Source organism: Zonotrichia albicollis, chromosome Z (assembly GCF_047830755.1).
Source record: "Zonotrichia albicollis isolate bZonAlb1 chromosome Z, bZonAlb1.hap1, whole genome shotgun sequence".
NCBI lineage: Eukaryota > Metazoa > Chordata > Aves > Passeriformes > Passerellidae > Zonotrichia > Zonotrichia albicollis.
In genome coordinates, this window is record NC_133860.1 from 15,888,975 (window position 1) to 15,916,865 (window position 27,891).

Genomic DNA, 27,891 nt, shown 5'->3' on the forward strand with positions numbered 1-27,891 from the left:
GCTCCCTGCTACCCAGACTTATCATTTCAGCACATCCCTGTGAAGGGTCTGTGGGTTACCTGTGCTGGGACACTGCACTGCAGGCTTCCTCCTGCATTCACCACAGCCTACACCAGAACTTCAGGAGGGCACAGATTGCCCTCAGCAGTCAGACCTGTCAGTTCAGGCCTGAGGGGTAGAGGAGTAGGCACTACAGATGATGCCTTGGGGAAGCAGCGCTGTTTGGGGTTCCTTTTGCATTGCTTGCAGCCGCCCAAGCAAGTTTCAGACAGGAGATCACACCATCTCAGCCTGGAATCTGCTTCTCCTGGGTCATGGGAAGGTGAAGGTGAAGGAGGGGTTGTGGGCTGGGACCCATAGTCTGGGACAACCTGGCCATGAGTTTCAATGGCTGTGGGTCACTCACCAGGAAGGACTCCAGAGATTCGAAAAAGCTTAGACTCAAAACAAACACTGGGCCTCCAAGTCCATTGTGAACCCCAAGAACCACTTCTCTTTACCCCTCAGCAGCTCAAAAGGAGAAGGGAAGAACTCTTCTCTTGACTCCAGGCTTCGCAGCAAGAGCACCATTCCAGAGTTTGTTACATCCACGAGGACAAATGATGTGCACATGTGCAGTGCATCAAAGCTGCTGAAAAAAAATCTACCACTGAAGCAGCATAAACCCCCGTTCTGTCTGGGAGCAACACAGAGCAGGCAGGGCCGGCACATGAGCTGCTTTGATTAAGCTCTCAGAGGGTCAGGGGTCTCAATGGTCAGGGCTGTTCACAAGTTCCATGGAGCCTGCCTGCTCTCCCTGCATTCACTGGCTGGCCCAAAGGAGGAAGGGGATGATGTGCTGGCAAATAGCCCCCTATGGGGCTGAGTCAGCCCTGGGGCAGGAAAGGGGATTTCCAGCTGCCTGCATTGTGGGCACTGACCTGAGCAGCTTCCTGGGTGCTTGCTGCTGGGGTAGCCTTGGGTGCAGGGGAGCACAGAGGGGTGGTTACAGTGTCAGAGGCTGAATTTGGGATTGCTGCTGTGGAACTTGCAGCTGTTGACGTCTTCTTTGGGGTCATCTGGCTGAAGGCAAGCAGATCCAGGTTGGTGGCTATCAGATAACCTATGGCAATGAGGAATTGGCTACAGGGCACAAAGCCTATGAATCCTGCAAGGCTGAAAGTACACAGCAATGTGCATGGGACATTGGGACAGTATGGGACAGCACTGGAGCTCTGACCAGGTGGCCCTACTGGTGGCCTGGTCCTGGAGGGTCATCTCTAGGATCCTGATGGGGACGTGGACCTATGAGCTTTGTCAGGGTCATGCTAAGCAAGAAGAAGAAACACTGCATGTCCATGGCTACTCATCATGGGGGCTCCTGCTCTTTACACTGCTGGTCCAGTCTCTCATATGTCTTGAGGTGCAGAGCCAGGTCAGGGCAGCTCTGGACCAGCACCAAGATGCAGTCAGTCCTGCCAGTCTCATGACACCTGAGCAGCAGCAGTGTCCTCCTCCTCCTCACACATATCACTAATCTGCTGCTCAGCAAAGTTGCTCCTGGCTTCCTTTCAGATATCAAAGCAGGTCTCAGCAAAGTGCTGGGCTCTGTGGGTGAACCCTGGGAGCAGAGATTCATCATGTGGGAAGCAAAAAAGAATCCAGTTTCATGGTACAGGAATCTGATCTGCATGCTACAGAAGCTGGGGGATGACTTACATCACTATGGGACCCAGTGCTGGCAGGAGTAAAGTCGTGGAGTGACAGCAGGGCTGGGGCAGATTTAGGGAGTCTAGATGGGAGCCCAGATGCACATGACAATCTTGGGCTTGTGCCAGCTGAGGGAGGGGGGACCTGCTGGTGTCAAGTGCTAGGGGTTTCTGACAGGTCCCCTTGGACCTTCTCTGCCCAGGTCATCAGGACCTGGCTTGTCCTCAGGTCAAAGGCACTGACCATGGACCCTGGGTGTCAGTGCTGAAGGAACTCTGGAATGCATGTGTCCAATGGAAAGGCCTGATACATACTGGAAGAGAGAAGGGAATGCCTTTCCTTCCTGGCAGCCAGATCCCATGCTCAGACTGTAAGTGTGCAGAGGGCAGTGACACACACACACACAAACACACAGACACACACACAATTAATAGAATTAAAGAATGGTCTGGGTTTGAAGGGACATTAAAGATCATCTAGTTCCACCCATGCTACTGTGGACAGGAATGCCATGCACCAGACCAAGTTGCTCTGAGGCCCATCCAATCCAGTCCCATCCTTGAACTTTTGAAATCCCACAAGTTTCCATTCAGCAGCTGCACCATGATGGGCAGGGCCTGCCAGGCTGGGGATGGGCATGCAGATGACTCTGTCATATTTGTGGCCACTAGTTTAGGGTCATAATATAAGTACAATCTCGTATTAACCCCTGAGAGCTGTGTGGGAGCTCAAAACAGCTGAACATCAGCTTTTGGGTCAGCCCAGCTGCAGCCTAGCCTGGGGACAGGCCAGCTCCCTGCACTGCCTCTGTCCCAGACCAAAATCCCAGGAGCCACTTCCCAGCTCCCTGGTCAGTGCGACTGGACTTGGGGCAGCAGGCCAGAAGGGCTGAGGCCTTGTCCAGCCGGAGGAAGGACAGTGCTGGTTTTGCAGCCCTGTCCCAGGATTCAGCACTGAAATTGGCTCCTGCCATACTGACTTCCTCCCCTGAGCCTTCTGTGACTCCCTCTCTGCCTCAGTGCCTCCAGCTGTACACTGAAACCCACAAGGCCTCCTCTGAGTGAACCGCAGCAGCGCCATGAGCGGCCTTCACGGCCCACTGCCACTTCCCTGGCTGGTACGCTGGTGGCGTGAGGGCCAGCAGCTCTGTGTGTTCATGTCAGGGGAGGGTTGGCAAGGCAGATGCCACTCCTGGAGAGCGTCATGCAGGGGAGGATCATGTATGGGTGCAAGCACTGACTTCCAGCTGCAGGCCAAGACCTTTCAGACACTGTTTCTTCTCTGTAGTGACAGTGACAGGACCTGGGGGAACGGCCTGCAGTTGTGTCAGGGGAGATTTAGGTTGGGTATTAGGAAAAGGTTCCTCACCCAGAGGGTGGTTGGGCACTGGAACAGGCTCCCCAGAGAAGTAAACACAACACCGAGCCTGGCAGAGCTCAAGAAGTTTGGACAGTGCCCTCAGGCACACATTGTGACTCTTGAAGAAGTCCTGTGCACAGCAAAAATTTGGACCTGATAATCCATGTGGGTCCTTTCCAGCTCAGCTTATTCTGTGATTCTGTGATTCTCCAACGCATGGCCAGTGATGGGGCCCCTGCTTCAGAGGAGAGATGCATACCTCTTTGCACCATGGATACACCCTTGGGAACAGAAATGCCAAATGAAAGAAAGGAGCAGGGTATAGGGCTACTGCTGGTGGTCTTCAAGCCCTCTTATGACTGGTTTGCAACACCAGCAGGAGCAAGCAAGTTGTCAGTGTGTGGCTTTCCACATGAACCACAAGACTGAGATGAAGATGAGGAACTGAGCTCTGTGCAGGAAATATGGGCCAAACATGTTCCCCAGGAACGGGCTGCCTGCTTGTGACAGCTACAAAATGCATTGTTTCTATGATACTGCATAATTACCAAAGACTGCAAAGCTCAGGCATATCTTAATCAGCATCAAAAAGGGGAATTATGTGGAAATGAGAAAACACAAAAAGCAGCACAGTCATGGTCAGGAGTGTCCAGCAATCCTGAAAAGAGTTAAGGCAGAACTTTCAGAGCTCCTGGGATCAAAAGGTAGAGATGAAGCAGCAGGAATAACGACTAGGGCCAGAGGTTATTCAAAACAGACAGGCTCCTTCAAAGAGCAGAAGTCATGTCTAGAGGACAAAAATAGTATCAGAGAGATAGGACGTAAATTCTCGATAAGGCAAACAAAAAAGTGAGCAAAGAACAGTCTGTAAAAGCAGCCAGCAGCCCTTGTTGCAGACTTCAAGAACTCCAGATCTGCTACAGTGTCTGTAGGGTAGACAGGAGAGTGTGTCTTTGCAGCAGAGTGACGTCCTTGGGGTGACACGATTGCTGCAAAAATGGCTCCAGTGCCAAAGCCCTGCAAAGTTTGTAGTGAAATGGGGCACACTCCTGACAGCATGCCTGGGCCCTGGCATTGCAGCATGCCTGGACCCTGGCACTCCAGCAGGACACAGCTCCTTCCCTACACCTGCTGAGACCCAGCCTGCCCATCCTTCCAGCTGAGCCAGACTTGCTGGATGCAGGTGTCTGTGTGGCTTTCAGTCTGCCTGGTGTGACCAGAAGATGTTGGACCCCCCAGAGAAAGCAGAACTGATTTGCAACACCCATCCATCCTCCCTGCCAGAGCCTGGGTGACACTCAAGGCTGAATTTTTATGATGTGAAGCAAGGGGAAGTGTGAAGAATTAGAAAGTTTCCTGACAACTTGCTTTGTCCATGGCTTTTGAGGTTTCATGTGGGGTCATGAAGGATTTTCAGAGACGCCAGATACTGGTAACATAGGAGCTGAGAGCCATTGTTCTGCTGGGAATGTTGCAGAGTGGGACCAGGAATGAGATTTTTTTAGACTTTTTTAATTTATGGAATTCTTCTACTCCTTTTGCAAAGAGCTTCCAAGCTGAAGAACCTATTCCTACTGACACCGTTTGCTTTTGCAGCTCTTTAATTTTTTTCTTGAAAGGCCCAGACGCACAAAGGGATAGGGAGAGGTGACCTCTGAGTTGCTGCTGTTGCTAAGGCAGAGCAGCAGTTTCTTCCCTCCACTCCCCAAACCTCCCAGATACCAGAGACAAATCACACCTACCTCCCAGGCACCTCCCAGGCTGTGCCCTGTTGCCATGTCAGGGTCCTGTCTGTGCACTTGCAACCCCAGGACACCTTTTCCAGGACAGATATGTTTGAGTACAGTGAACTCATTATGGGTGAGCTTCATATTTGAGCAAAGGAAATAAAAAGGCCCCACCTCATGGAGGTGGGGACCCCTGGCCTCTGTTTACAGGAAGAGGTGAAGCATAGACAAAGGAGACTGGTTTTCTGAGCCTTGGAGGGAATGTGGCTGGGCAGTCTCCTGCTCTGTTCCTGAGAGGTAAAAGACTGCAGGATTATGTGCTCCCAGGCAGCTCATATGTTGGCAGAAAAAGAAGAAAACAAGAATTCTACCATTATTTGCTCAGGATTAGTTTTTGGGTCTGCCAGGGGGAATATATTCGGAGAGGGCCACCCTGCACTGGCCTGCTCAGTGCTGCTGAATAAAGGTGTTGCAGGGTGCGCAAATCAGCAGAAAGCAGAGCCTAACCTCAGGTGTATGAATACGAGTCTTTGGTGAGGAGAACAACAGAGAGAACCATCACAGGGGAATGCAGCCTGGCTGTGAAGCCGCAGAGAAGACTTGAGGGCTTGTTTTTCTCCTGGTTCTGTGTTTCAGTTGGGATGCAGGCCAGGCACATCCAGCAAGGTGGCTGGGGAAACAAAAATTCATCAGTTCCTGCCCTGGACTTCCTCTGATGGTTGGGTCTGCCATCCCAGACCATGTGGGGTCCCCCATGAGGGGTCCCCCATGTGAGCAGTGCCATCAGCTTCCAGCTGCACAGACAGCATCACCAGCAGTCCCTTTTCTGCTCTGCTTGCCAGTTCATGGTCATTCCTGCTCCCATCAAGTTTTGACAACACAATGTACCACAGTAGCTGAGCTTGAGACCTCCAGGGCTCTTGTCCCCTCCTGCCCAAACATCTGCTCTCAGTCCAATCCTGAGCAGCAACCACTCCTGCCAAAACCTTGGCGTTGCCATCCATGGCACACACACTGCCAGGTAATTAGGAGTATCTGTGCCCTTCAAAAGTCCCGTTTGTCACAATCCTAATTACAGCAGTAAAAAGGTGAGGATTCTCCTGGTGTAATCACTGCTTGAATATCTGGGTGAGTATGGAAGTGACATCTTCCTGCTAAAACCCAGTCACGAACCAAACACCTCACAAGTCCTTCTGAAATCTGTGCTGGGAGAGGAGACAGCCCAGCTATCGTTAATAGCAGGTCCTGACAGAAGACCTAAAAGCTGTGGTTTCAGACAAGAAATCAGAGACAGCAAAATTGCAAAAGGGTCATGGAGCTGAAAGAGAAAGAAGGCAGTGCTGACACTGGCGGAGTTTCCCTCTTCAGTGAGGAAGCTTCTTGCACCATATGTGATTTCTCTGCGTGCCTGTTTCCTTTGCGTGCTCGCACCACTCACAATCAGATGGGTGTGCAGTGAGGCAGCCAGGGTAGCTGAGACCTCAGTCCTGCCCTGGAGCATAGGCAAACATGGCCCTGCAATGGATGCTTCTCCTGCTCCTCACACCTCTGCAGGCAGCACAAAATCATGGTAAGCCCTATCCCAACAACTATGGACAACCCCAGGGAAGAGGTAAGTAGTGCTCCCTCCTCTGCCCCCACGAGAAGGTTTTACTGTGCTCCTTTTGCAGGCCCCTGTGCAGCCTTATGGTGTGCAGGGTACAGCAGCTGTATCAGGGCAGTCTGACGTCCACACTGGGGCCCAAGTCCACCAGCTGGGTTGTGGTCAGGCAGAGCTCCGTTTGGGGATGGAGGGCAGCAAGGATTGGGCTGCTGGGAAAGCCTCTGCAGGGTCTGTGTGTTCCTCCATGGAGCTGGAAATACAAGGTGTCTGTCTGTCCTGGCACAGTGTCAGGGTGCCGTGTCCTCACCACAGAGGAGATGGCTGCTGGTGCCCAACCAGGACCTGGGGAGCCATGAGCTGAGCCCCTGGGTGTCCAGGAGAGCCTGGGGATAGGACTTACCATACTCTGGGATTGCTCTGCAATGCACTTCCTTGGTGCTGGAAGGATCAGAGCACACCCAGGGATCTGCTGGGCTCCTCTTTCCCTGGCTGCACACTTTGATGCCAGCGGAGTCAGTGGGAATTTTCAGGCTCACATGTTGTTTGTCCTCCCAGGAGGCTGCACTGCCTGGCAATTGAGCTGTGGGTACAGAAACTGTGATCTTGCTTCGTCCTGTATCTGTCTTAGAGTATCCATCTAAACTAATTTTCTTGGAGCTAGATGACAAAAATCATTAAACTAGCATCTAATCCTGTCATCCTGGTCAGCTGTGGTGCTGTATCTGGGTGGATGCAGGCTACAGAAAACAGTTGATCTAGTGGCTGTGACAGAGTACAGGGAATGGGATCAGAAACTTTAATTGCTGATGTGAAGTGGCGTCAGGGGCTGTACTATTTGAGAGGTGTCATGGGAGCCTGTTTCCAGGGAAAATGTGTCTGGCTGCAGAGAGTGTAAGCACAGCACATCACTGTCATGCAATAAACAAGGGCAAAAACTGCAACAGAGGATATTCTCCTGTCCAGAGTGTCTTCCCATTGCCCAGATCCCTGCTGAAACTGTTCTCCCAGGCCAGCAAGTGCAACCATGGCTTTCCCGTTTGTTTTCAAGGTGCACACTAAGGTCAGGATCTGTCTGTGTTGTGTACAGTGGGATACAGCAGGGTTCCTGTAGCCCTGCAGACTCTTGTCATACTCTGCAGGTCTCAGTCACCCAGCCTTCCCAGAGGAGTCTGGTGCTGCCCGTGACACAGATGATATTGCTGAGTTTGCACCTTGGTGCTTGTGAGAAGAGGAACCAAGACAAAAACATGTGCTGGCCACACCCAGCAGTGTGAGCAGCCCTGCCTGTATCCTCAGCATGTGGGCTCATCCCATCCTGACACCTCTGCTGAGCTCCAACCAATGGATCAGAGTCCTTCTCTTGCAGAGGGACAGGGCAAGGAAAATGTCCCGAGTGAGGCAGGAGGGTCTGCTAGGGTGGAAAGGGCTGACAGAGGCAGTGGGGCAAGGTAAAGCTGTTGGACAGAGAGAGGGAACAATAGAGTGAGATTCCTGAGCACATCCCCTGGCAGATACAGGGTACAATCTGCTGTGCATAGTGCCACAGAGAGCAGTAAAGGGAACAGCAGTGCAGCCAAGGCACAGGATGTAGTTTGCACATGTGGCTCTTTAATTCAGGAAACACGAATTTTTCCTCCTGTCCTTAGACACGTGTCAGATGTCCTTTAGCATCTTGTGGACCAGTAGAGGTTAAAGTGCCACCATTTCCCAGCTCTTCTCACAATGCCTTGTTCAGGACGTTCTTTGCTATCCCCTTTCGCGCCATGACTCCCAAGCAGAGCATCCCCAGGGTCTCTCTGCTCCATCACTCTTAAAGACTGGCTCAGCAGCTCTTTGGTTGCTAGTCAGGAGCACAGAGATGCTCTGAGGCCCGTGTTTGTGCTTGCAGTGCCTTCCACTGGTGGAAAGATTGCTTTTCTTAGCTCCTCTCAGCAAGCACATGGCACCCAACACAGCAAGACTTTGCTGTCACCTCTCTCAGCTTGGAGCTGCCCTGCCAAAAGGGTTGAACTTCGCCTACTGCTTCTTAGATTTCACCTTGTCCTTCCTTCTTTGTGTGTGAGATAATACAGTGTAAGAAAAGACACCTTCTGCTGTTAAGCAAAGGGCTGAACCTGGGAGCCTGTCCTTAATTATCAGCATAGCTGTTTCTCCTTTCTCCTGACCCTCCCCTTCTGGCCCATGCTGGGCCTTTGTTTAGCCTGCCAGGCTCATAACTCCTTGCAGCAGGGACAGGCAGGCCAGACATTTCTGGAAAAGGCTTTCTATATTCATGGATGAGAAATAATATCAGAAATGAGAGTATTCATTTAATAGCATTAACTAGGAAAAAAATCCAAAACAGTAAATATCTGGCTTTGGAGGCAAATAGACCAACCTTTTGTTACCACTCCTGTCTCAGGCATTCAGTATTTCCATTTCACAGTGAGCACACATTGCACGTTATAAAAGGTGCCTATTTGGTCACATCTACTCTATATTTTCCTTGCTGAAATTTCACTTGACTCAGCGTCCTTCCTCTAGCTGGTGCATTCCCCTGTAGTGGTACTCTGTGTACCACTGGATTCCTTGAGTATGGGAATGAGCTGTGGGCTCTGCCTGCCTTTGCTGATCTCTCCCACCCAGTCCCTGGGCTCCCATCAGCATGGTCCATGCCCAGCTTGGATGTGGGGGCTGTGTCAGCCTTTGTCTGCCCCCGAGCACAACAGGGGCACATCTGACAGGTCCAAGGGCACAGGGGAGCTTGGGAGGAATTTAAAAAGTGGGGCCAAATGATCACCTCCCTTCCCAAATTCAGAGAAATGCTGTAAGACCCGTGTTTTGTTCTCAGTGGCTTACAGTGCAACTGGAAAAACAGTGGTTTTCTCTGTGGAAACAGTGGTTGCTTTTCTTAGCTCCTCTCAGCAAGCACATGGCATCAAACACAGCTCAGAGAGCTTGGGAAGGAAAGGATGAGTTGCAGAGAACAGGAATCCCCCTGCTGCTTGCAAGGGGCCCTGTGGGCAGAGAAGAAGGAAGGAGGGAGCACGAGGGTTTGCCTGCAGGGCTGCTCTCCTGTGTAGTCTTTGTGTCTGAAGGGCAAACACACTGCTGGCACAGTTGTGGTCTTTGCAGAAGCACACATTTCACCTACCCATGCCTACCCTTGCCTGAGGCTGTGCTGGAATCCATGCCGTATCCCAGCAGTATCCCACATTCCAGCTCAGCAGACACTGACAGGAACACTGAGGAAGCCCTGGATCAAGTTTGCATGGACCTCTGCAGACACTTAATAAAGCACAGGAACCTAACTAGCACAACAACAATCATAATTAAAACCCAAAACAGTCCCTTGACAAGGATGAAACCCATCCTGTGAGTACCCATCTTTCAAAGAGTTTAGTAAGTTCATCAGCACTTTTCTCAGCACTTTTCTCTATGAGCTCTTCCAGCCTCAAATGTGAGGATCAGTTAAAACAGCACATCCTGGCGAAGTCTTGACAGCCATTATCCATGGGCCAGCAGTAGAAAATCTGTGGCCGCTTAGGCAGGTTGACAGTGCATTTTCTACACAGTCCATGGACAGACACAAAGTGTCTTGTTGGAGGGCTGTTGCCAGGGTGACCCAGATGTTTTGGGCTGACTATGGGACGATCCACGTGGTCACTGGTGGTAGGGTGAGGAACATCCAGAGTGTGGTGGTGAGTAGCTGGTAACTTATGGTCATGTCCTAGGAAAGATGAGTTCTTCCTGTGAGTCTTAAAATGGAACTTGTAACTGGGGAAATAAGTAACTTCGTAACTTCTATTGTCTTCTTCCCACAACACTTCACTCTTTTTTCTGTTTTTATGTTAGAGGGATGTGAGTGAAGTGAAACTAATGTAGCAACTTAGGGGATAGCATAAAATAGAAGTATTATGAAAGAAAAGGAAGTTAAAAAGTAACAAGACGTTAGGATGGGATATAACTTATCCCATATGAAAAATCCAGTAGGCAGTTTCAGGGGGCAGAAGAAGCAGAGCTGATTTCAGAAGCTGGATCTGTGCAGCGTGTGGTTCTTTTCTTTCTTCTCTTTCTCCTTCTCCAATCTGTATGTGTATGGTCTGTATCTTCTTTTTCTGGGTCTTCAGGAGTTCTTCTAGGTGCTGTGTCCAGTGGCTCTAGATACAGCTTGATATTTTGCCAGTGGCTTGGCTTGAAAACACAGGTGGCTGCTGAGGAAGGCAGGAGCCTCTCCTGAAATGGGAAATGTAAACTCCCTTTAAGGGGCTCCCAGGCAAAGATACGGGAGCAGGAACAACAATTCTTTATTACGGAAGAAAATTTTAAAAATAAAATAAACAATGCAGTAATAAAACCCAACACTGACAGAGTCAGAATATGACCTGACACCCTCTGGTCAGGGTGTTGGTAGACATCCCATTAAATGGTGGCTTCAGTCCTCCTGGAGTGACAGATGTAGTTCTGCTGAAGCAGTGATCCTATAGAAAGGATGTAGTCTTCCTCTGAAGATACAGCGGTGGTGTAGATGGACATGGCCTTCCTCTGGGAATCCAGTGGAAAATGCTGCCTGCGGTTTTACAAATCTCTGATTATATCCAGATAGAAATGCTTGGCTCCTCCGTCTGGGTGGAGCTTCTCACAATGGGATGATGTAATTTTATCTCATGCAGTGGCACTCAATGGCCCATTAACAGAAGATATCTCCCCAGAGGGAGGATTGGTTGAGGAAGAGATAAAGAAAACGGCCTAATTAACAGAAGATAACTGCTTCACAGACAGGAATAGAATACACACACCCATTTCATCCCTAAAAGAGCCGAGGATCCACTTTGAGACTGATCCTGTGGACACACAGGCATATCCTCTCCGCCAAGCTATTAATTGGAAAGGGTCCATTATCCGTTTGGTTTTGGGGCCCTTGATTGGCACATGTGGCTTCTTTATGAGCTGAACTCTGGTATAATTTCAGAAGCACCTGACAATGGGGGGATTTAGCCCTGCAAATGAATTATTAAGACAATTTAAAAAATGAAGAGCTTCGCACAATCTTTCAATGATTGGTAAGGTTTCAACCTCCCCCATGCTGCTGATCAATGACCTGCTTGATGGTACTGTGGGCCCTCTCTACAATGGATTGTCCTCTACAATGGATTTTGCTCCTCATGGAGGTGGCAGGTCCTCCAATCCCAGAGATCACCCTATTCATAGGTACCAATTTCCAGTCCAGTAGTCACTGGGAGTGGGCGATGATGGTGACATCCACTCCAGTGCCCACCATCACTGGAAGGTAGATCTTGTCTCCCTTATTTAATAGATTTGAGTGGTGTGGGAGCTCTCACAGCTACCAAGAGGTGTAGAACAGTTACAAAAGGAAAAATGCTGAGGTCTCGTCACGATTTCAGTTTGCACTGAAGTCAAGATCAGGGCCATGTGGGAGAGGCCAGACATGCTCGTGAGCATTCACAACTCCCTCAGCTCCCAAGGCTACCTCCACTGCAGAGTTTCCACACCTCAAACAGCTTCTTGCTTCAGGCCAGGACTCACATGACTCTTTTCAAGCAACTTTATTCACATTTCTGTGGTACCTCTAGGATCAAAGAATTCCCATCAGTGAATAGTCTTCATGCAGGCCTTCTTCTACAATTCAGGGCCCTGAAATGCAAATTAAAACATGGGAAATACTTTCAAGAGTAGCTGTCACCTAACTGAAATAATTGATGCTCAATTTGCCAGTCTGGGGCTATTTTTTTCCACTTATTTGTCAGGAGTTTCATTCTATCTGAGGAGGTGCAGCTGGTGTGGTCCCCTACTGCATGATGTCTGCAGAGCACTCCTGCTTTCCTGGGAGTCCTGGTGCCACTTGGGTGCTGTAGGAAGCAGTGCAAACCCTCTGTGCCTGCCTGACTGCACCCTGGTAACACCGGACAAATTTTGGAGAGCTACAGCTAAATTTGTATGGTGGAGGAACACTCACAGAGAGTTACAGTTGTTCAGTGAGAAGTGGGGCCTGGTCAGAGGGCAGAGACCCAAATGCAGATCCATGCAGAGAGGCAGCAGCACTCCTGTCTAGAATTTAATGAAAACGAATATGAAGATTTACTTCAGTCAATTGCCCAATCTTCATGTTGCAAAACACAACCAAACATGCAGCTGGTGAGATACCCACATGCTCTAAGCCCCTTTAGCCCAATCACATGAGGGGGTGTCACTTGTATTGGGTGAGGATGGCAGGGATATGGGATGGGAGGCAGCTGCTGCTGGGAGCCAGCAGAGAACTGTGAGACGGACAGAGCAGAGGAAATAACAAGTGTGGCATCCAGAACAAAAGCAAAGTGGCAACTCAAGTGGGATTTTGCAGCAAACAAGCGTGCCTGTGGGTGTGAGCAGATCATGTCCAGCAGAATGACAGAAATTATGATGAGTGGTGCCAGCAGAGTCTGGTGCACTCCCACAGCCTGTGGATTTGTGGGAGAGAGCAGCATCCCCCAGGCTGCTGGACCCCCTGGCTGGGGTGTTTCCTCAGCAGCAGGTGGGCAGGATAACCCTGTGGATTACCCTCCTGCACTGCCCTGAGGGTGTGGGGAGGGATAAAGCACCTGGGGGATGGGGCTCATCCTGGGAGGTACCATCTCTGCCACCTCTCTGAAGAGAGAGGGATTGGCACCCCTCCGGATGGAACTCCCTCATCCTCATGGATGCTGCTGGAGCCCAGTGACCCTCAGGCTCTGCCTCCTGGCCTTTCCACACAGGAAAATGTAAAATTCCCTTCGACTGGGATCCCAAACTGCGATTTACTCCAAGGAGGAGCGACTATGCCTTGAACGAAGTGGTGCAGCTCAGCTGTCTTGGGAGGAATCCGGAGAAGTTTGCACCATCTGTCCCACAGATTGAATGCATTTCCAGAGGGGCCCAGATCCAGTGGAATGAGACTCCCACCTGCAAGGGCAAGCACAGCCCTGCACCACCCTGACCCAGGGCCCTGAGCTGGTGGCAGACCCTCTGTGACCTGGTTGTGCAGATGACAGTGCAGGAATGGCAGAGCTGGATACCTTTGGCTTTCCCCATGTCCTGGCACTGACAAGGCTCTTCTTGTCTCAGCACCTTGCTGTAGGCACCTGCTGGGCTCTGTGCTCCTGGGAGGGGTTCAAAGGCAGGAACAAGGCTCCAGGCACTGGGGGCTACTGTAAACCCTGTGCCTTCCAACAATGAGTGGTGTATGGCCAAGGTGGTGGGAGGGGATGGAACTCTGTGTGAAGACTGGGAAGGAATTCAATCTCTGCCAGCCTTTTCCCAAATGGAGCCTGAGTTGGGAAGCCTGTAAGACTGTAGTAGGCATGGATGGGACTGCTCTTGGGGTGGTCTGCTGCCACCAATAACTCTGTCCTAGGCTTCAAGTGAGGGATCAAGCAAGCAGTTGAATGTGGTAACCAAAGGAAATGAGCCCTGTCCAAGTCAGAGCAAGAAATATCCCAGCAGACCACTTCCCATTCTGCTTACATGAGCTCCTTCTCCTCTCCAGAGCGATGCCAGCAGCCCCAGTGGGACTCACAGCTCCAGTTTAGGCCAAACCAGACATTTTACATGGTCAGTGAAGAGGTGACACTGAGCTGCTTTGAGAATGACGCTCCTCCCCTTGCTGTGATCAGATGTGCAAACTGGAGGAATGCTTGGCAGGTGTTGGACATTTCAGGAAAATGGCACAGGCTGGCTCAGAAACTGAGCTGCACCACAGGTAAGTTGGGAAGCAGTAGGTCTCCCCTGCTATGTGCACCTGTCAATGTAGAGGGGACCTGGACATCGTGCCATGTCTGTGGGACACCTTGGGCAAGCTCAGAGTCAAGTCCCAGCTGGGAGCAGAATCCAAGGTGGAGAGGGTTAGAAGCCTTCAGTCTGGGACAGGTATTTTCAATGCCTGCATCTCCCAGTCTATTCCTGAGTTGTGCCTCACAGGGAAGTTAGAAAGGATCCTGCCCTCAGTTTTCACCTCTCTCCCAGTGTTCCGTATCACCTCCTTGCCCAGGCACATGCTCTTCTTCTGCTCTCGGGGTACATTGGGTTTCCTCATGGTGTGGAATGCTGACATTAACCACAGTTCATCATGGAAAAGCCTCCGTTCCTCTCCTGCCTGAGCATTCCCTTGCTGAGAAGGACCCTCACAATTTCTCCCCGACAGCAAAATGCCCTAAACCTGAGTGGGATGCAAGACTTCAGTTTTTGGAGAATGAAACTGAATACACACAGAATGGAGAACTGACCCTGACCTGTCCCAAAGGCCTTGAGCCCTCCTTGCCTGAGGTCAAATGTGCAAAGGAAATTCTGAGAGTGAGTTCTGGAAGACCAGTCTATGTGGATGCCTGGTGGGGCAGGAGCAGTACAGGTGCCTGGACACGCATTGAGGGGGATGTCCTGTGCATGGGTAAGTGAGGCTGCAGCAGCTCTCCCGTGTCTCCCCTCTGCCTTCACCCTCCCTGGGGCTCTATTGCCTGAACAAACTGCTGAAGAGGACAATGCAGCCAGGAGACAACAGAGCAGGCAGAACCAGCCGGGCAAGCTGAAATCTCCTGCAGTGGTTCCTGAGCAGGCCAAGGCTGGGGCTCCCAGCCGGGTGCCCAGGCCAGGGGCAGGATCCAAGGCTGCCAGCCAGGTGCCCATGGAGCTTCCAGTATCTTTGCTGTGCCTTCAGGTGCAACCCTGGAATGCACCGGTGTGCTTGTTCCCCTGCTGGCCCATGGATAAGGGACCTGGGGGACACCTCCTGCACCTGCAGGGGTTGGAGCAGAGGGGAATGAAGGGGGCCCTGATGATGCAGGGCTGGCTCAGCCCTTGGCACTGGGACAGGAGGCCGTATGGGATGGACCTGGGGGAGGAGCAATGCCATCCATCAGGGGATGGAGATGCAGAGCTGACCCTGGCAGAGACACAGCTGTGCCCAGTGGGGGTATGGTAGTACATAGCAGTGCTCAGGACAGAGGCACATGGAGAGATAGGATGGAAATCTCCCTGCTTTGGGCTGTGGTAGGTGGATAGGATTGTCCACAGAGAAATGTGGGTGGATAGAGGCAGATTGATCAATGAGTGATTCTTCATGATTTACAAGCTCAAGGAGATCCCCTTCCCAACAAGGCTTGCCCTCAGGTCACACCCCAGCAGATGGATGTGTCACCTTCTCTCTCCCTTCAGTGCCAGGAGGGATTTCTCTCCCACAACTCACCCAAACCTATTTCCTCATATCATCATCTCCAGCCCATCTAACACTGACTTTCACCTCTGACAGAAGGGTGCAAAAGGCCCCAGTGGGACTACAGACTCAAGCTGGCACCAGACCTGGAGAATTATAAGAAAAATGAGAAAGTGATGCTGAGCTGCCCTCAAGGTTTCCAGCCACTCTTCACTGAAATCCAATGTCAGACTCAATTCCAGAGTGATTATGAAACACTTGGGAATGAAGAATTTTGGCTTGGAAGAGACTCCGAAGGTGCCTGGGCCCGCATTCATTCCAGTGTGGAGTGCATCGGTAAGGGAGGGACCTGGAGCAGGATAATCCTTTGCAGGGGGAGATCCTGAGAACATCTCTGAGAAGGGACAGCATGGGAAGGTCAGGGGTTTTCCCTTGGGCACAGCACTGTGAGGATGGAGGCTGTGGAAGCAGCTCCTGCTTCCAGGCCAGGAGGAAATGTCTCCTCTTGTGCTCTCCCATGGCACCAAAGGATGGCTGCAGCCACACAGCTCAGAGGGTTTGAGGCAGGCAGGATCCCTTTGCTGCTCCCTGTGAGCTGGGATGTAGCCCAGCTGGGGACACACCCTCCTGGCTTCCCTCTCTTCTCCTCAAGGTGTCCGGATGTTTGACTGAACAGGAGCGGTTGTGCCACTGGAGAAATTCACCCAAAGGTTCACATTCAGTTTCCCAGGGCACCATGATGCCAAACTCCTCCTGCTCCCCTTTCAGAGGGCTGCAGTGACCACCTGCAGTCTCTCCTTTTCTATCCCATTGGGCTGGGTGATGAGAAAAGTGGTCTGACTGCAGCTTCCTTGCATGGCTGGGGTGGGAAGGGAATAAAGTGACCTTCTGGCAATCTTTCCTTCACAGAAGCGCTCCAGGTTGACCCTGAGAGCTTTGAGATTTCCAGTACCAGCATCAAACTGAAATGGACCTGCAGGTTCCCTGATGCCTGCCAGGGCATGAGAGCCATGTGCCGGCTGGCAGCGCCTTCCTCCCATCCCTGTGAGGCTGAGGAGGTGGATGCAGAGCAGATGTTACATGGCCAGGAGGGAACATTCACCTGCTCCCCTTTGCAGCCCTTCACTGAGTACAGTGTCACCATTGACTTGCCTCCCAACACAACCCTGTTCTCATGGTTCTTCACAACACAGGAATCAGGTAAGTGCACAGAAATATCAGAGACAAGGAACAGCCCAGAGCTGTGCCACAGGGAGGACAGATAAGGAACAGTCCAGAGCTGTGTCACAGGGAGGACAGATGTTCCCCTCACCCCTCAGCTCAGCCTGATCATATTCTCTGTGCAGGGATGTGCCTGGGATCAGAGCTGCTTGGATCCTGTGCACAGCCCTGTAGGGAAGGGGCTGGGAGAGCCCTGAGCAGGGCACAGCCCCTTCTCATTGTCCCACTGCACCTGGCAGTGTTGTGCTTCGCACTGCTGCAGCACACACAGCCTTTGCAGGGGACAAACCCCTCATAGGGAGTCTCTTTGCAGCCTGTCCCTTTGCCAGAGGCTGCTGCAGCCTCCTGTGGCCTCAGCCCCTGCCCATGGTCCTGTGTGTGACCCCATGGTCTGTGCTTGCAGTGCCGGACAAACGGGAGCAGCTGTGGCTGGATTCCGACAGGGGCTCACTCGGGTGGAGCGCACTGTTGGTCTCACATGGAACAGAGCAAGATCCCCACGGGGTGATCCTCTCTCCCAGAAGAAATCTCAGCCAGGACACAGGCATACACACTTGCACATACCCTTTGCCATTCTTGGGGCCATTGCCAGCAGGAGGCCATGCTGTGGCACTCACCCTTGCCTCTGTTTTTGTTGCAGGGCAGACTGTGGGCCAGTGGCATTGGATTGTGATTGGACTGGTTGTGCTGTTGGTAGACCGCCTTGTGGTTGCAGTTATCCTGTGGCTTGTGCACTCCAGGTGAGTGGGCAGGGGACAGGTTCAGCAGGTACAAAGGCCACAGGGTCAGCAGGTTAATACACAATGCCAGTTTCTTACCCAGCACTCCCCTTTGCCTTTCCAGGAAAAGGAAGTATTTGCCCAACAAAACTAAGGATGATAATTAAAAAGGTAGGAAAATGCAATTCTGCAGTCATCCATGGCAGAGGCACTATCAGGGTGTGGGGCAGGTGGGATGAGAGCAGCAATCTCCCAGGAGAACCTGAGTTCCAGCAGAAGCAGCAGTTCATACACTGCACTGATACATCTCCTGATTTGCTTTAGCTGGGGATGATCAGGATGGCTCTGCCCACTGAGCCCCACATGGAGGCAGAGCCTGGTCCCAGGCAATGCTCCCTGCTTGCAGCAGGGACAGGGCAAGCAGAGACAGCATCCCGAAGGCTCAGGGCTTTGAGTGACCCATGTCTGTGGCATCCCTGCCATAGATCTGCAGGGAGGATCTCAGGAGGGCCAGGCTGAGGGGCTGCTGCTCTCACCCCAGCACTGACAGCAGCTCCAGGGCCCTGTGGTTGGGATGGAAGAGTTGGGCTGTGGCAGGCACTGCCATATGCTCCAGCCTGTCTCTGACACTGGGTGCCCTTTTTCTCCACAGGTGAAGGTGGCTAGGCTGGAGATCAGGCACTTCAGTCCCAGACAGGACCATGGAGACATCCAGAGCAGTGCAGAAAATGGGAAGGATAACCCCTGCCCAGTGCTGATGGCTGCCATGTCCCCTGGCTCTCCTGTGACTGTGACCAGCATGGGGCTCTCATGAAATTCATCCAATTCAGCAGGGCAAGAGGAGGCTCAGGAGGGCCGAGCATTTGACGGCAGAGCTTTGCTTCCATTTTTGCATTCCTGGAGGAGGGACTTGTATGCTGGATTTCCCAGTCCCAGACTCACACAGGCTCAGGTTGATGGCATTCTCCTGCTGTCCTCTGGGTTCCCAACCCTTCTGCCCTCTCTGCTGGTATTCAGCCAAACCCAGGACTTTGCTTGGCCTGGTTGGACTGCTTTGTGACTCAGCCTGCTCCGTCTGGTCAAGAAATAAAGGCTTATGGATTGGAGAGGCTGCCTGTCCCACACAGCTTCTGCCTGCTCCCCTCATTGCCCCTGTGGAGTGATATTCCCCTGCTGGGAGCTGAAACTGTGCCTTGTTGGGAGGAGCCATGAGCAGGACTGCTGTGATCCTGTATTCCCCTGGTGCTGCCTGACAGTTTTTCTGACCTACTGAGCTGAGCTGGACAGCTCTAATGTGAGTTTGGAGCAGATGTGTAGTGAGAGTGTAGAGTGTTGGGAATTTAGCTGAAAAGAGACTGGAAAAGTACAAAACCATGGCTATTTCCAAGTCCTGCACCCGCAAAGATAGTGTGTCCTTGGGCCTAGCTGTAGTATGATAACAAATAGTGAAAGAGACATGAGAAACGAGAGATGTAAGGAATGATGAAGAGTTCATGGCATAGTTTAACCAATAGATTGCTTGGCTTACAGAATATTCATAAACTTATTATTTGCTGTATAAGTATTTGATGCTTTCTTTAATAAACTGGACCTGTGATGAACCATCTGGTGTCCTGGTCCCCTTCCTACAACAAGAATCCATCAGGGGTGATGGCTCTCCACACACATTTTGGCCAAGAGTGTATTCTGTGCCCATGCTGTGGTATCTCTGTGCCTTCAGCTCCCTTGTTGCCCCTGTGCCAGGCCAAACCTGGAAGAAAAGCAAAGATCAGGGGTCACCACCACCACGGCCTTTATTGGTGAGACACAGGACAGAAAGCCATGGGGCCACTCCTGCTTCTGAAGCCTCCTGCCTTTGTTTCTGGGGTGCTGCTTGAAGCACATCCAGGATATTCCCGTTGAGACACCATAACGTGGGATTGCCATGGTGCAGCCACAGGCTGATGGAGAGCCTCTGTGGAGCTGGTAGGGCTGTGGCACTTGAAGAAGCACCAGGAAGATGCAGCCCCAGGAAGAGACTGTGTGGGGTTTGAAGGACCAGTTCAGCCCTGCAGGACCATGGGTTGTCCCACTCTTGGCTCTTGCTGACTTTGGGCTTCATGCTTCTCCCACGGCTGGACAGATATCCTGTGCTCCTGAGCACCATGGATCTTACAGCAGTGTGGGACTTCTCTGACCAAACACAATGTGGGTGCTGGTGCTACCCCACTGTCCTTGGGGCTACCTGAGGGGACAAGGGAACCTGCATGGGACAGCTGTGCTCTTCATCCTTGGCATGGAAGCACAGGTGAAGTCCTGGTGCCTCTGCTCTGGTCTTCATGCTCAGGTGTGATTCCAGATAAGTTCCTGCACAAATGCTGGGCAGAGGATCAGGTTCCCATTTCAATACTTGGCAAAAATTTGGAGACAGTCTAGCCTGTGTTCTCCAGCCATGGAGGACCCTTTTTGGGTGGTTTTTCAGGGCAGTGAAGCATCTTGAGGTCATGCACATCCCTTTTTTTCCCCTCTTGCTTCCACTGCTACTAATGAAGGGCTGTCCAGGGAGTCAAAGTCCCATCCAGAGACAGGCTGTGGTCATGCCCCTATTTGAAATTCCCATAGGTTTCAAATGAATTCAAATAACTGAGGGCTAGTTCATAGCAGAGCCCATACTGTTCCTGTGGATAAAAGGATGCACTTGAGGCTCCAGTGGACCAACACCTGCAGTGGCATGCCAGCATTGGTCTCCAACAGCTTCCTGACACAGAGCATGCCACACACAGGTTCACTCCACCCTCCTCCTCCCAGCTGGAATTCACAATCCCTGCTGAGGAATCCAGGCATGTGCTCCAGGAGCTGGAAGGATGGGCTACACCAGCACTGGAACCAGCTGGTTTTGGCAGGAGAGCCAACATCCATGACACCAAGTGTTAAGCAGCCAGGTGGACCAGAAAGGGGCCACTCATCATGCAGGATGCTTTGGTGCCCCCTCAGTTCTGCAGAACCTGACACTGAGGGAGTGGGTGTGTCCAGCAGCAGAAACTGGAGCTTTCAAAGATCTCATTGGCACCTGGCCTCAGGATGATCTGAGCACAGAGGGGCCAGGGCAGCTACTGGGGCCATGCTAGATATGGCTCTTGTTGTGCTGCTGCCATCCCAGCTGGGTTAGAAGTCAGCACCTACCACATTTTTAATGAACTGTCTGCGCCTCCTCTTCAGCATCCTCACAGCCTGGGACACATCCACCATGCCCTCGCTTTGGATCTGCTCACACAGGAAACCTGCAGCACAGAAGATCCCACTCCGGCTGGCTCCATCCCTGTGGAGGAGGGCAAGGGGAGCTTCATTTGCTCTGGGATGGCAGGTGGCAGGGCTGAGCCTCAGAGCTGTCCCCCTAGACCCCCACACTCTCAGGATTATCTTGGGCACACATCCCACATCCACGGTGCCATTGTCTGCTGGAACCCTGGCTAGCTTGGTGAAGCTCCTGAGCAGTGACAAGTGTGGGGAACTGACCTGGGTAGGGCATTGCTAAAGTCAGAACCTCCGAGCCTACTGCTCTGCAAAGTTGCTCTATGGCGACGCAGTAAGGACTGGATAAAGAAGGCAGGTCAGGCTCTTTTGTGGTGACATTCAACTGGTTTATTGGTGATAAAATGTGGAGGATAACCAGGAGAAATGCCCACTGTTGGGGAAGTTGAAACAGGAATGCCTCATAAATATAATTGCCTGGCAAAAGTTTTGGAGAATATAGAAACTATGAGCAAGATTGAAATGAAAGTAAGCTTTGAGATCCCTTAGTTACTGAACAACTGGAAAACAATGGTGCGCTGGCTGAAGGTAATCGCCTTTTGATGAAACAATACCCTCTGCTTGCAGACAGGTCCAAGATTCAGAGCAGACCTTGCCAGCTTGGCAGAAGGGGTCCAAAGAGGAGTTTTTAGGGTTTAAAATGTAACACAATATGGTAATGTAATGATTCTTATAGGCTGTATGTAAATGCCATAGGATTTGTATACTGTACTAGATCAGTTAGTGAGAATCAGAATATTCAACACAGAAGAAGATTTATTGTAACAGGAACCTCGCTCTCTTACCCTTTTTACGCTCTTACATTTTTTACTCCCTTATGCTCCTACCCTCTCATCCTCTCTACCCCTCTCTTCTCTTTACTGCTCTGAGCTGTGGCTGGCAGCTCCCAGCAGGGCCCTGCACCCAGGCCCTTTGCAACAAACCACAGGTTCCACGACCTGGCTGCAGAGATCTCTCGTCTCCATCCATCCCGACCGTCCCATCCCCAACACTCCTATAGACCACAACCGAGAGGCTCCCACACAACAAGAGTCCTGAGCACCCTCTGCACACAGGTTTTTCAACTATCAAAAAACCAGGAGATGGATGCAATAGAATAACCAATAGGGTAACTCTTAGGGTGTGGTTTCAGGATAAAAACTAATCAGGGTTTAGAGGAGAGAGACTCTAACAGGGGATTGGTTCAAGTGGCAAAGAACATTCTAGAACAAAGGGCAGGGTTTACCATGATGGACAAGGCAGAAAGGGCAGGGTTGCCTTGACAGACAAGGAAGGGTCTGGAACAAAGGGAGGAGGCAAATTGAGGTACACTTAAATAGGAGGGCATTTTCAGGGAAGAATCATATAGGTTAAAATGGGGGATAACTGAACATACCACTTAACAATGGAACAATCAACTTAATGAAATTAGTATGCACCACAACACCTACCAGCCTCTACAGGGAAGCCTTCGTCCCTCAGCCTAGCTGAATTCATATCCACACATCCACCCCAGATGGAGCTGTCCCCAGTGTCACTGACACAGCCTGAGCTGTGTCCAGCTCTGTGCCATGGCTGCTCCTCCAGTAGACATCACTCACCAGCAGGTGACAAGGATGTGTCCATCCTGGCTCTGCCGATGGTGTGTCTCCACCTTCCCCAGCAGGCTGATGATGGTGTCAGGGTTGGGGGGAAGGTGCTGCTGCATGGGCCAGTCTGTCAGTTGATGTAACTGGATTTCCACTGCAGATTTCTTGGGCTAGTGGGGAAGAAAGACAGGGGGCTGGGCAGAGCAGAGACCTATCGGCTTCATGGAGGGAAGGGGAGGGACAGTGCATGCCAGCCCTGCCTCAGCCACGCACACTGGATCAAGGGAGCAGCCCCACAATGGGACATGCCACTCCAGACTTTGCTCTTCTTCACCAAGTGCTCTGAGAGCAACAGACAGAGCACAAGAGAAGAGCTGAGCTCCAGGTGCAGCTCAGACCTACACCAGTCCTGTGTCCAGCTGCCTGCAATAGTTCCCCTTTCACGAACCAATGAGATGTACAAACTCCATCCACAGCTGCTGTCCTCCGGTTGGAAATGCACACAAAACCATCTCTGAGTTCTACCTCTGTCTGCAGCCTCACTTCCTTGGGAGTAACCTCTCTGACAAGGCAAAACACTCTGCTCTGAGCAAAGGGCCCACCTGCTGCCTGTTGCTGAGGACAAGTGTCCAGGTTGTGAAGCCAGCCCCAGGCTCCTCTGAGATCAGCTGCACATGGAAGCGGCCGTAGTCATCTTCACCCTGGCTGGGCCAGAACTGCACGTACGTCTGGGGGAGGGCGAGAGGGGCCTGATCACACATGGCCCCGCCTGCACACAGGGCAGAGCTCGGCCCCTCACATGGGGGGCTCACAGCAGCCCCTCTTCCCAAGGCCACATGCACATGGCTCTGCCAGACACCTGCTGGGCACCAACCCAGTGCTGCAGCCAGAGAATAACACTCCATCACACAGGACACCTGGGTCGGGGTCAACAAAACCCGAGGGATGCTCATTTGCAGTGAGACCGAGGACAGCCCCCTGCTGTGGAGCTGTGGAGCTGGGACTGTCCAGGGCTCTGCCAGGTGGAGCCCCCAGGCTTGCAGTAGGTCCTGGTGCAAGCTGGGCTCTCATGCTAAGATCCTTGCAGGGGCAAAGGCAGAAATCACACTGCTCGCCCCCACAGGGAACCAGGAGAGGGGAGAGCTGTCAGAGCTTGGGCTGCTGACCTTGTCCAGCTCCTGGAGTTCATTCAGCACAACTACTGATGTGCAAGTGTAATCCCAGACCAGAGCCCAGAAATCCACCAGCGTGGTGGGGAAAGGCAGCTGCGTGATGATGATTCTCTCCTCCTCGGTGTACGTCTGCAAAAGACACGACGATGTGCGTGTGGGGAGAGTCCCACAATGCCCGAGAGCCCTTCCCGCAGCGGGATGGCTCCCTACTGCCCTGCTGACATGGAGAAGGCCCAGCCGGCCCAGCCCTGCTCAGAGCAGCTCATGTTAGCGCGCCGCTGCCCTCTCAGCTCATCGCAGCCGGGCTCAGCTCGCAGCAGGCTGGGCTGGCACACGCTGCTGCGCTGCCTGCGCAGGCAGGCTCCGCCGGTCGCGGTCGCGGGGGCCATCTCCTGGCAGCAGGGCCGGCAGGCACCGAGCAGCAGCCCGAGGGCCGGGACACCTCCCCTGGCCGGGGGCTCTGCTCTGGCCCGGAGCAGGGCTGCGCAGGAGGAGCCCGGCTGCCCCGAGCAGCTCCCGCTCCCGCGTAAGGCGGCCGGAGCCTTACGCTGGCAAAGACGGCGTTGATGTAAGCTGGCGAGCCGTCTGCGTTCACCGAGGACATCAGGATGGGCCGGCAGGAGTCCGCTGCGGAGGCAAGGAGCACAGAGGGGGAAATGATGGATCGTTCCCTCCCTACACACAGGCAAGGGGCTTTCCCTGCAACAGGCACAGCCAACAGAGCTCCCTGCAGCATGGGCTGGAGAGGATTGAACGGACAGGTACCACCACACCCCTGGCTGTGACAGCTCAGGCCACCCAGATGAGGGATGCCCAAAAAACCCTGTGTCTGGGGGCACAGCACATCCACCCTCCTCATTGCTCCCTGATATGCCTCATCTGAGCTTCTCCACTGGGAATGTTTGACCAGGGACATATTTATCCCAGGTGTACCTTATGTACCTCCAACAGGCTCAGAAGGAATCAGCCTAATCTGTATTTATTATCTCCTAAGCAGAATACAACAACTGGACCCTGAGCCCAACTTGTCAGTGTCATGTGCCAGGGAGGGAAGCAGCAGGAAAGCATCGTTCCCCCCATGCTGCTGTCAGGCTCTGGCTTTAGAGCAAGAGGCTGCCCAGCCCTGCCGGTGTTACCTGGCAAGATCCCTGGCTTGCGGTTCTTGGCTTGGTTTCTGGGTTTCTCTGCTTCTCTGCATGGCAGGAGCTGGAACAACTCAGAAAATCTCTGCAGGGCCTGTAGAGGTGATTCACCCATGTCAGTCCTGCCTGTCAGCAACTCACCTTCTTGGGCCACTGCAGAGACATGATCCCCCACCTCCATCCCACTGCTGGGGTGGGGAGCAGGAGGGGGCTGGCATCACCGATAAGCCCCCACAGCACCAGGGCACTGTCCCCTGGTGGTACCTTGAACTCCTTCTCCAGGGCGCTGTTGCAGCTTGAGGTCTCATGGTCCCGCAGGGAGTGCACACGGCTGGCGATGCTCTCCACGGGCACCCCGGTGCTGCTGCAGAGCAAACCTTCCAGCAGCGCCTCGTACAGGAAGCTGTACTGCTCCTGCGGGAGGACACGCCTCAGCTGCACAGTCTGGAGCCAGTTCAGGAGGAACCCTGGAGCTCCAGATCACCAGCTGTCCTCAAACTGTGCTACAAGTGAGCCAGCTTCATCCTTCACCTTCCTGCTGCAGATCCCTGAGGCCAGACACTTCTCATTGCAGGCAGCCCTGGTTGGGGACACTGCCAGCAACTCCAGCAACCCAGACAAGATCATCTTCCTGAGATTCAGTGCTCCCTCTCAGACCAGACCCCTGCTGTGGGGAAGGCAACCCAGGAAACCTGCACGCTAGTTAGACCTTGTACAAGAGGCTGCTTGGTCCAGCCCAAGCTGGTTTTCTCTGAAGTGGCCCAGCACTAAGCAGACCATGGGGACATAGTCCCTAGGCCAGGACACTGCTGCCCAAGAGCTGCCAGGAGGGGAGACATCCTGAAAGCTGGAGGCACTGGTGGACTCTCATTCATCATCCTTGCCTACAAGACAGCCCTTCTGTGTCAGGGTGACTGATACCTACAAATGCTGCTGATACGTCAGAGAGTCTCAGGGAAATGCAGATTCTAGCTACCTTTGGACACAGCATTGAGAAAAGATCCTTCAGTGTCCATCACCTGGTGGCCCTAGTCCCTGTGGCTAGATCAGGAGCAGCATGGCTAATGTGGCTTTGCATGCCACATCTCTGGGAAGGGTGGTGTTGACAGCAAAGGGTTAAAAGCAGCAGAATGGTTTTTCATTCAGAAGGAGTATGGTGGATTGTCTTAAGTGGCCTTACAGCTGGGAGAACCAAGGTCTGGAAAATGACAGTGTGAGAAATCCTATAGGTTGTGTATAAACAGCCTACTGCTGTTGAACCTCTCTCTGCTTTGTGGAGTACAATCTATACAGAGGGAATGTTGGTGTTTACAGAGACCTGGAGCCCATTGCCATGAACATGGCTGAGCTCCCTGTTTTGGGACACATCAAAGACCAAAGGTCACAAAGACACAGAGGAGATCAGAGCCCAGCTGGTAAACTACAGGTGCACAGGCCTTTGTTAAATGGGTGAAAAGAGCAGCCCCATTGTCCCCCAGGATGGACTGGGCCCGATGGTGCTAGTGTTCCCACTTATGTGTTACCTCCTGGCATCCTCCAGCTAGCAAGGTAATGAAATAAATTCACTCTTGGCATTTCAGCCATGGTTTTGTGGCTGTTCTGGCTACTCGCCTGTGTCGAGTCCCACAGGTGGCACTGGATCTGCAGCCCGAGGTGTGCAGGGAGCAAATTCCTCACCTTGGTCTGCACCATGCTGACCCGCTGCTCCCGCAGCTGCTGCACACAGCGGAACACATCCACCTTGCCCTCAGCCTTGCCCATCTTCAAGAGGAAGTCCAGGGCGATGAAGGTGCCTGTGCGCCCGATGCCGGCGCTGAGGACACGGAGCAGCGCGGTCAGCGCTGCCCCCGCTGGCCGTGCCCCAGCACCCAGAGAGCCCCAGCGCGGTACCTGCAGTGCACCAGCACGGGGCCTGCAGGCGCTTCCAGCACCCTCCTGTTCACCACCTCCACCAAGCACAGCAGCTGCGACGGGTTTCTGGGCACCCCATGGTCCGGCCACAGCAGGTAGTGAAACTGCTCCACTGCTCTTGGCAGAGCACAGCCTGCCTGCAGAAAGGGAGACACAGCTGGAACAGGGAGCTGCAAGCCACCAGGAAACTCGTGTCGAGTGACTGCCTGCCAACCAGGAGGCAGCAGTGGAGAAAACCACTTGAGAGGGGCACCAGCACAGAGTGCTCCCTCCAGCACCACACCATAAGGACTGCTCCACTACAGCTCCTCAGATACTAAAGGGCAGATTCACCCATCCCACAGCCATACCATTCATTTTGTCCTCTGCTTCACTGTGAGCAGTGAACGCAAAGCAGGAAAAGCAGCTCGTGCCCCAGAGAGGAATGATACAAATCACAGCTTAGGGTATTCCCACAGTCATCAAAAAGCCCTGGCTCGCCCAGAAAAGATGCACCCTAAGGCTGTTACTACACTCATGTGAATGTAGTCACTTGTTACCAGCCATTGTGATTTTCCCTAAACACCACATTCACTTGCCACGGACTAATGCTACATCTCACCATCGGGTGCTCTTGGAACTTTACATTTCAGCTGCATATTGCTATGAGCAAGACAAGAAAGGACAGAAATATGCATAACTGCAATTTCTTCATTTTCTGCCCTTTATCTGAGATGTAACCTCCACAGGAGCACACATCTTGGCAAATGACCTTATGTAGGTTATCTTAAACCATAAACTATGTGTCCAGGTTTAGGGCTGTAAGTGACAAAGGCTATGGAATGGAATCTCTGCACATCCAGGATGATGGGACAGGTGCCTGCCTGTCACCTGAATCAATCTGCAGAAGGTCCACACTGAAGCTCCTTTATCTGCTTTTATACCCTTTGTAGTCACCTCACTTAAGCCATCAAGTATCTAAAATATTCCCATGTGCAACGTCAGTCCAGACTGCTCTGGGGTGACCACTGGAGCTGACTGACTGCCCTTGCCTGGCACCGAAACCTGGGACTGATGGCCTGGCATGGATTCCATTTATAGCAACCTGCTGACACTGCACCTTTTTGTGCTGGATACCAGGCTCCCCACAGGGCCCATGTTAGACAGCTCCCACCAGCTGCTGGAATCCAAACACATCCTGCATTCCCACCTCAGCTCCATGTCGGACGAGAGCCCAGCCATGAACGAGAACACCTCACAAGTCCTTCTGAAATCTGTGCTGGGAGAGGAGGCAGCCCAGCTATCGTTAATAGCAGGTCCTGACAGAAGACCTAAAAGCTGTGGTTTCAG

At 52.5% G+C, this 27,891-nt stretch overlaps 2 protein-coding genes across 7 annotated transcripts; one reads left to right on the forward strand and one right to left on the reverse strand.

Moving 5' to 3' along the window:
* Positions 1-6,143: 6,143 nt before the first annotated feature.
* Positions 6,144-19,079, forward strand: LOC141727071 (uncharacterized). Of its 6 annotated transcripts, none has more exons than XM_074532727.1 (9): positions 6,144-6,387; positions 13,110-13,304; positions 13,880-14,092; positions 14,534-14,776; positions 15,638-15,874; positions 16,448-16,738; positions 17,400-17,499; positions 17,603-17,649; positions 18,131-19,079. In XM_074532727.1, exons 1-8 carry the CDS (start codon positions 6,285-6,287, stop codon positions 17,643-17,645), a joined length of 1,425 nt encoding a protein of 474 aa, XP_074388828.1. In that variant the 5' UTR covers positions 6,144-6,284; the 3' UTR covers positions 17,646-17,649; positions 18,131-19,079. The 6 variants fall into 6 exon arrangements, with proteins under 6 accessions (XP_074388828.1, XP_074388829.1, XP_074388827.1 ...); XM_074532726.1 differs by having other exon boundaries at positions 6,145-6,387; positions 15,635-15,874; XM_074532729.1 differs by having other exon boundaries at positions 6,145-6,345; positions 15,635-15,874.
* Positions 19,080-22,225: 3,146 nt separating this feature from the next.
* LOC141727150 (receptor-type tyrosine-protein phosphatase U-like) lies at positions 22,226-27,699 on the reverse strand. Its single transcript, XM_074533070.1, has 9 exons — positions 27,679-27,699; positions 26,542-26,699; positions 26,329-26,464; positions 24,916-25,065; positions 24,646-24,745; positions 24,057-24,136; positions 23,504-23,638; positions 22,940-23,065; positions 22,226-22,507 (listed from the first exon to the last, which is right to left on the reverse strand). The coding sequence occupies exons 1-9, from the start codon at positions 27,697-27,699 to the stop codon at positions 22,346-22,348; spliced, it is 1,068 nt and encodes a 355-aa protein (XP_074389171.1). The 3' UTR covers positions 22,226-22,345.
* Between the last annotated feature and the right edge of the window lie 192 nt (positions 27,700-27,891).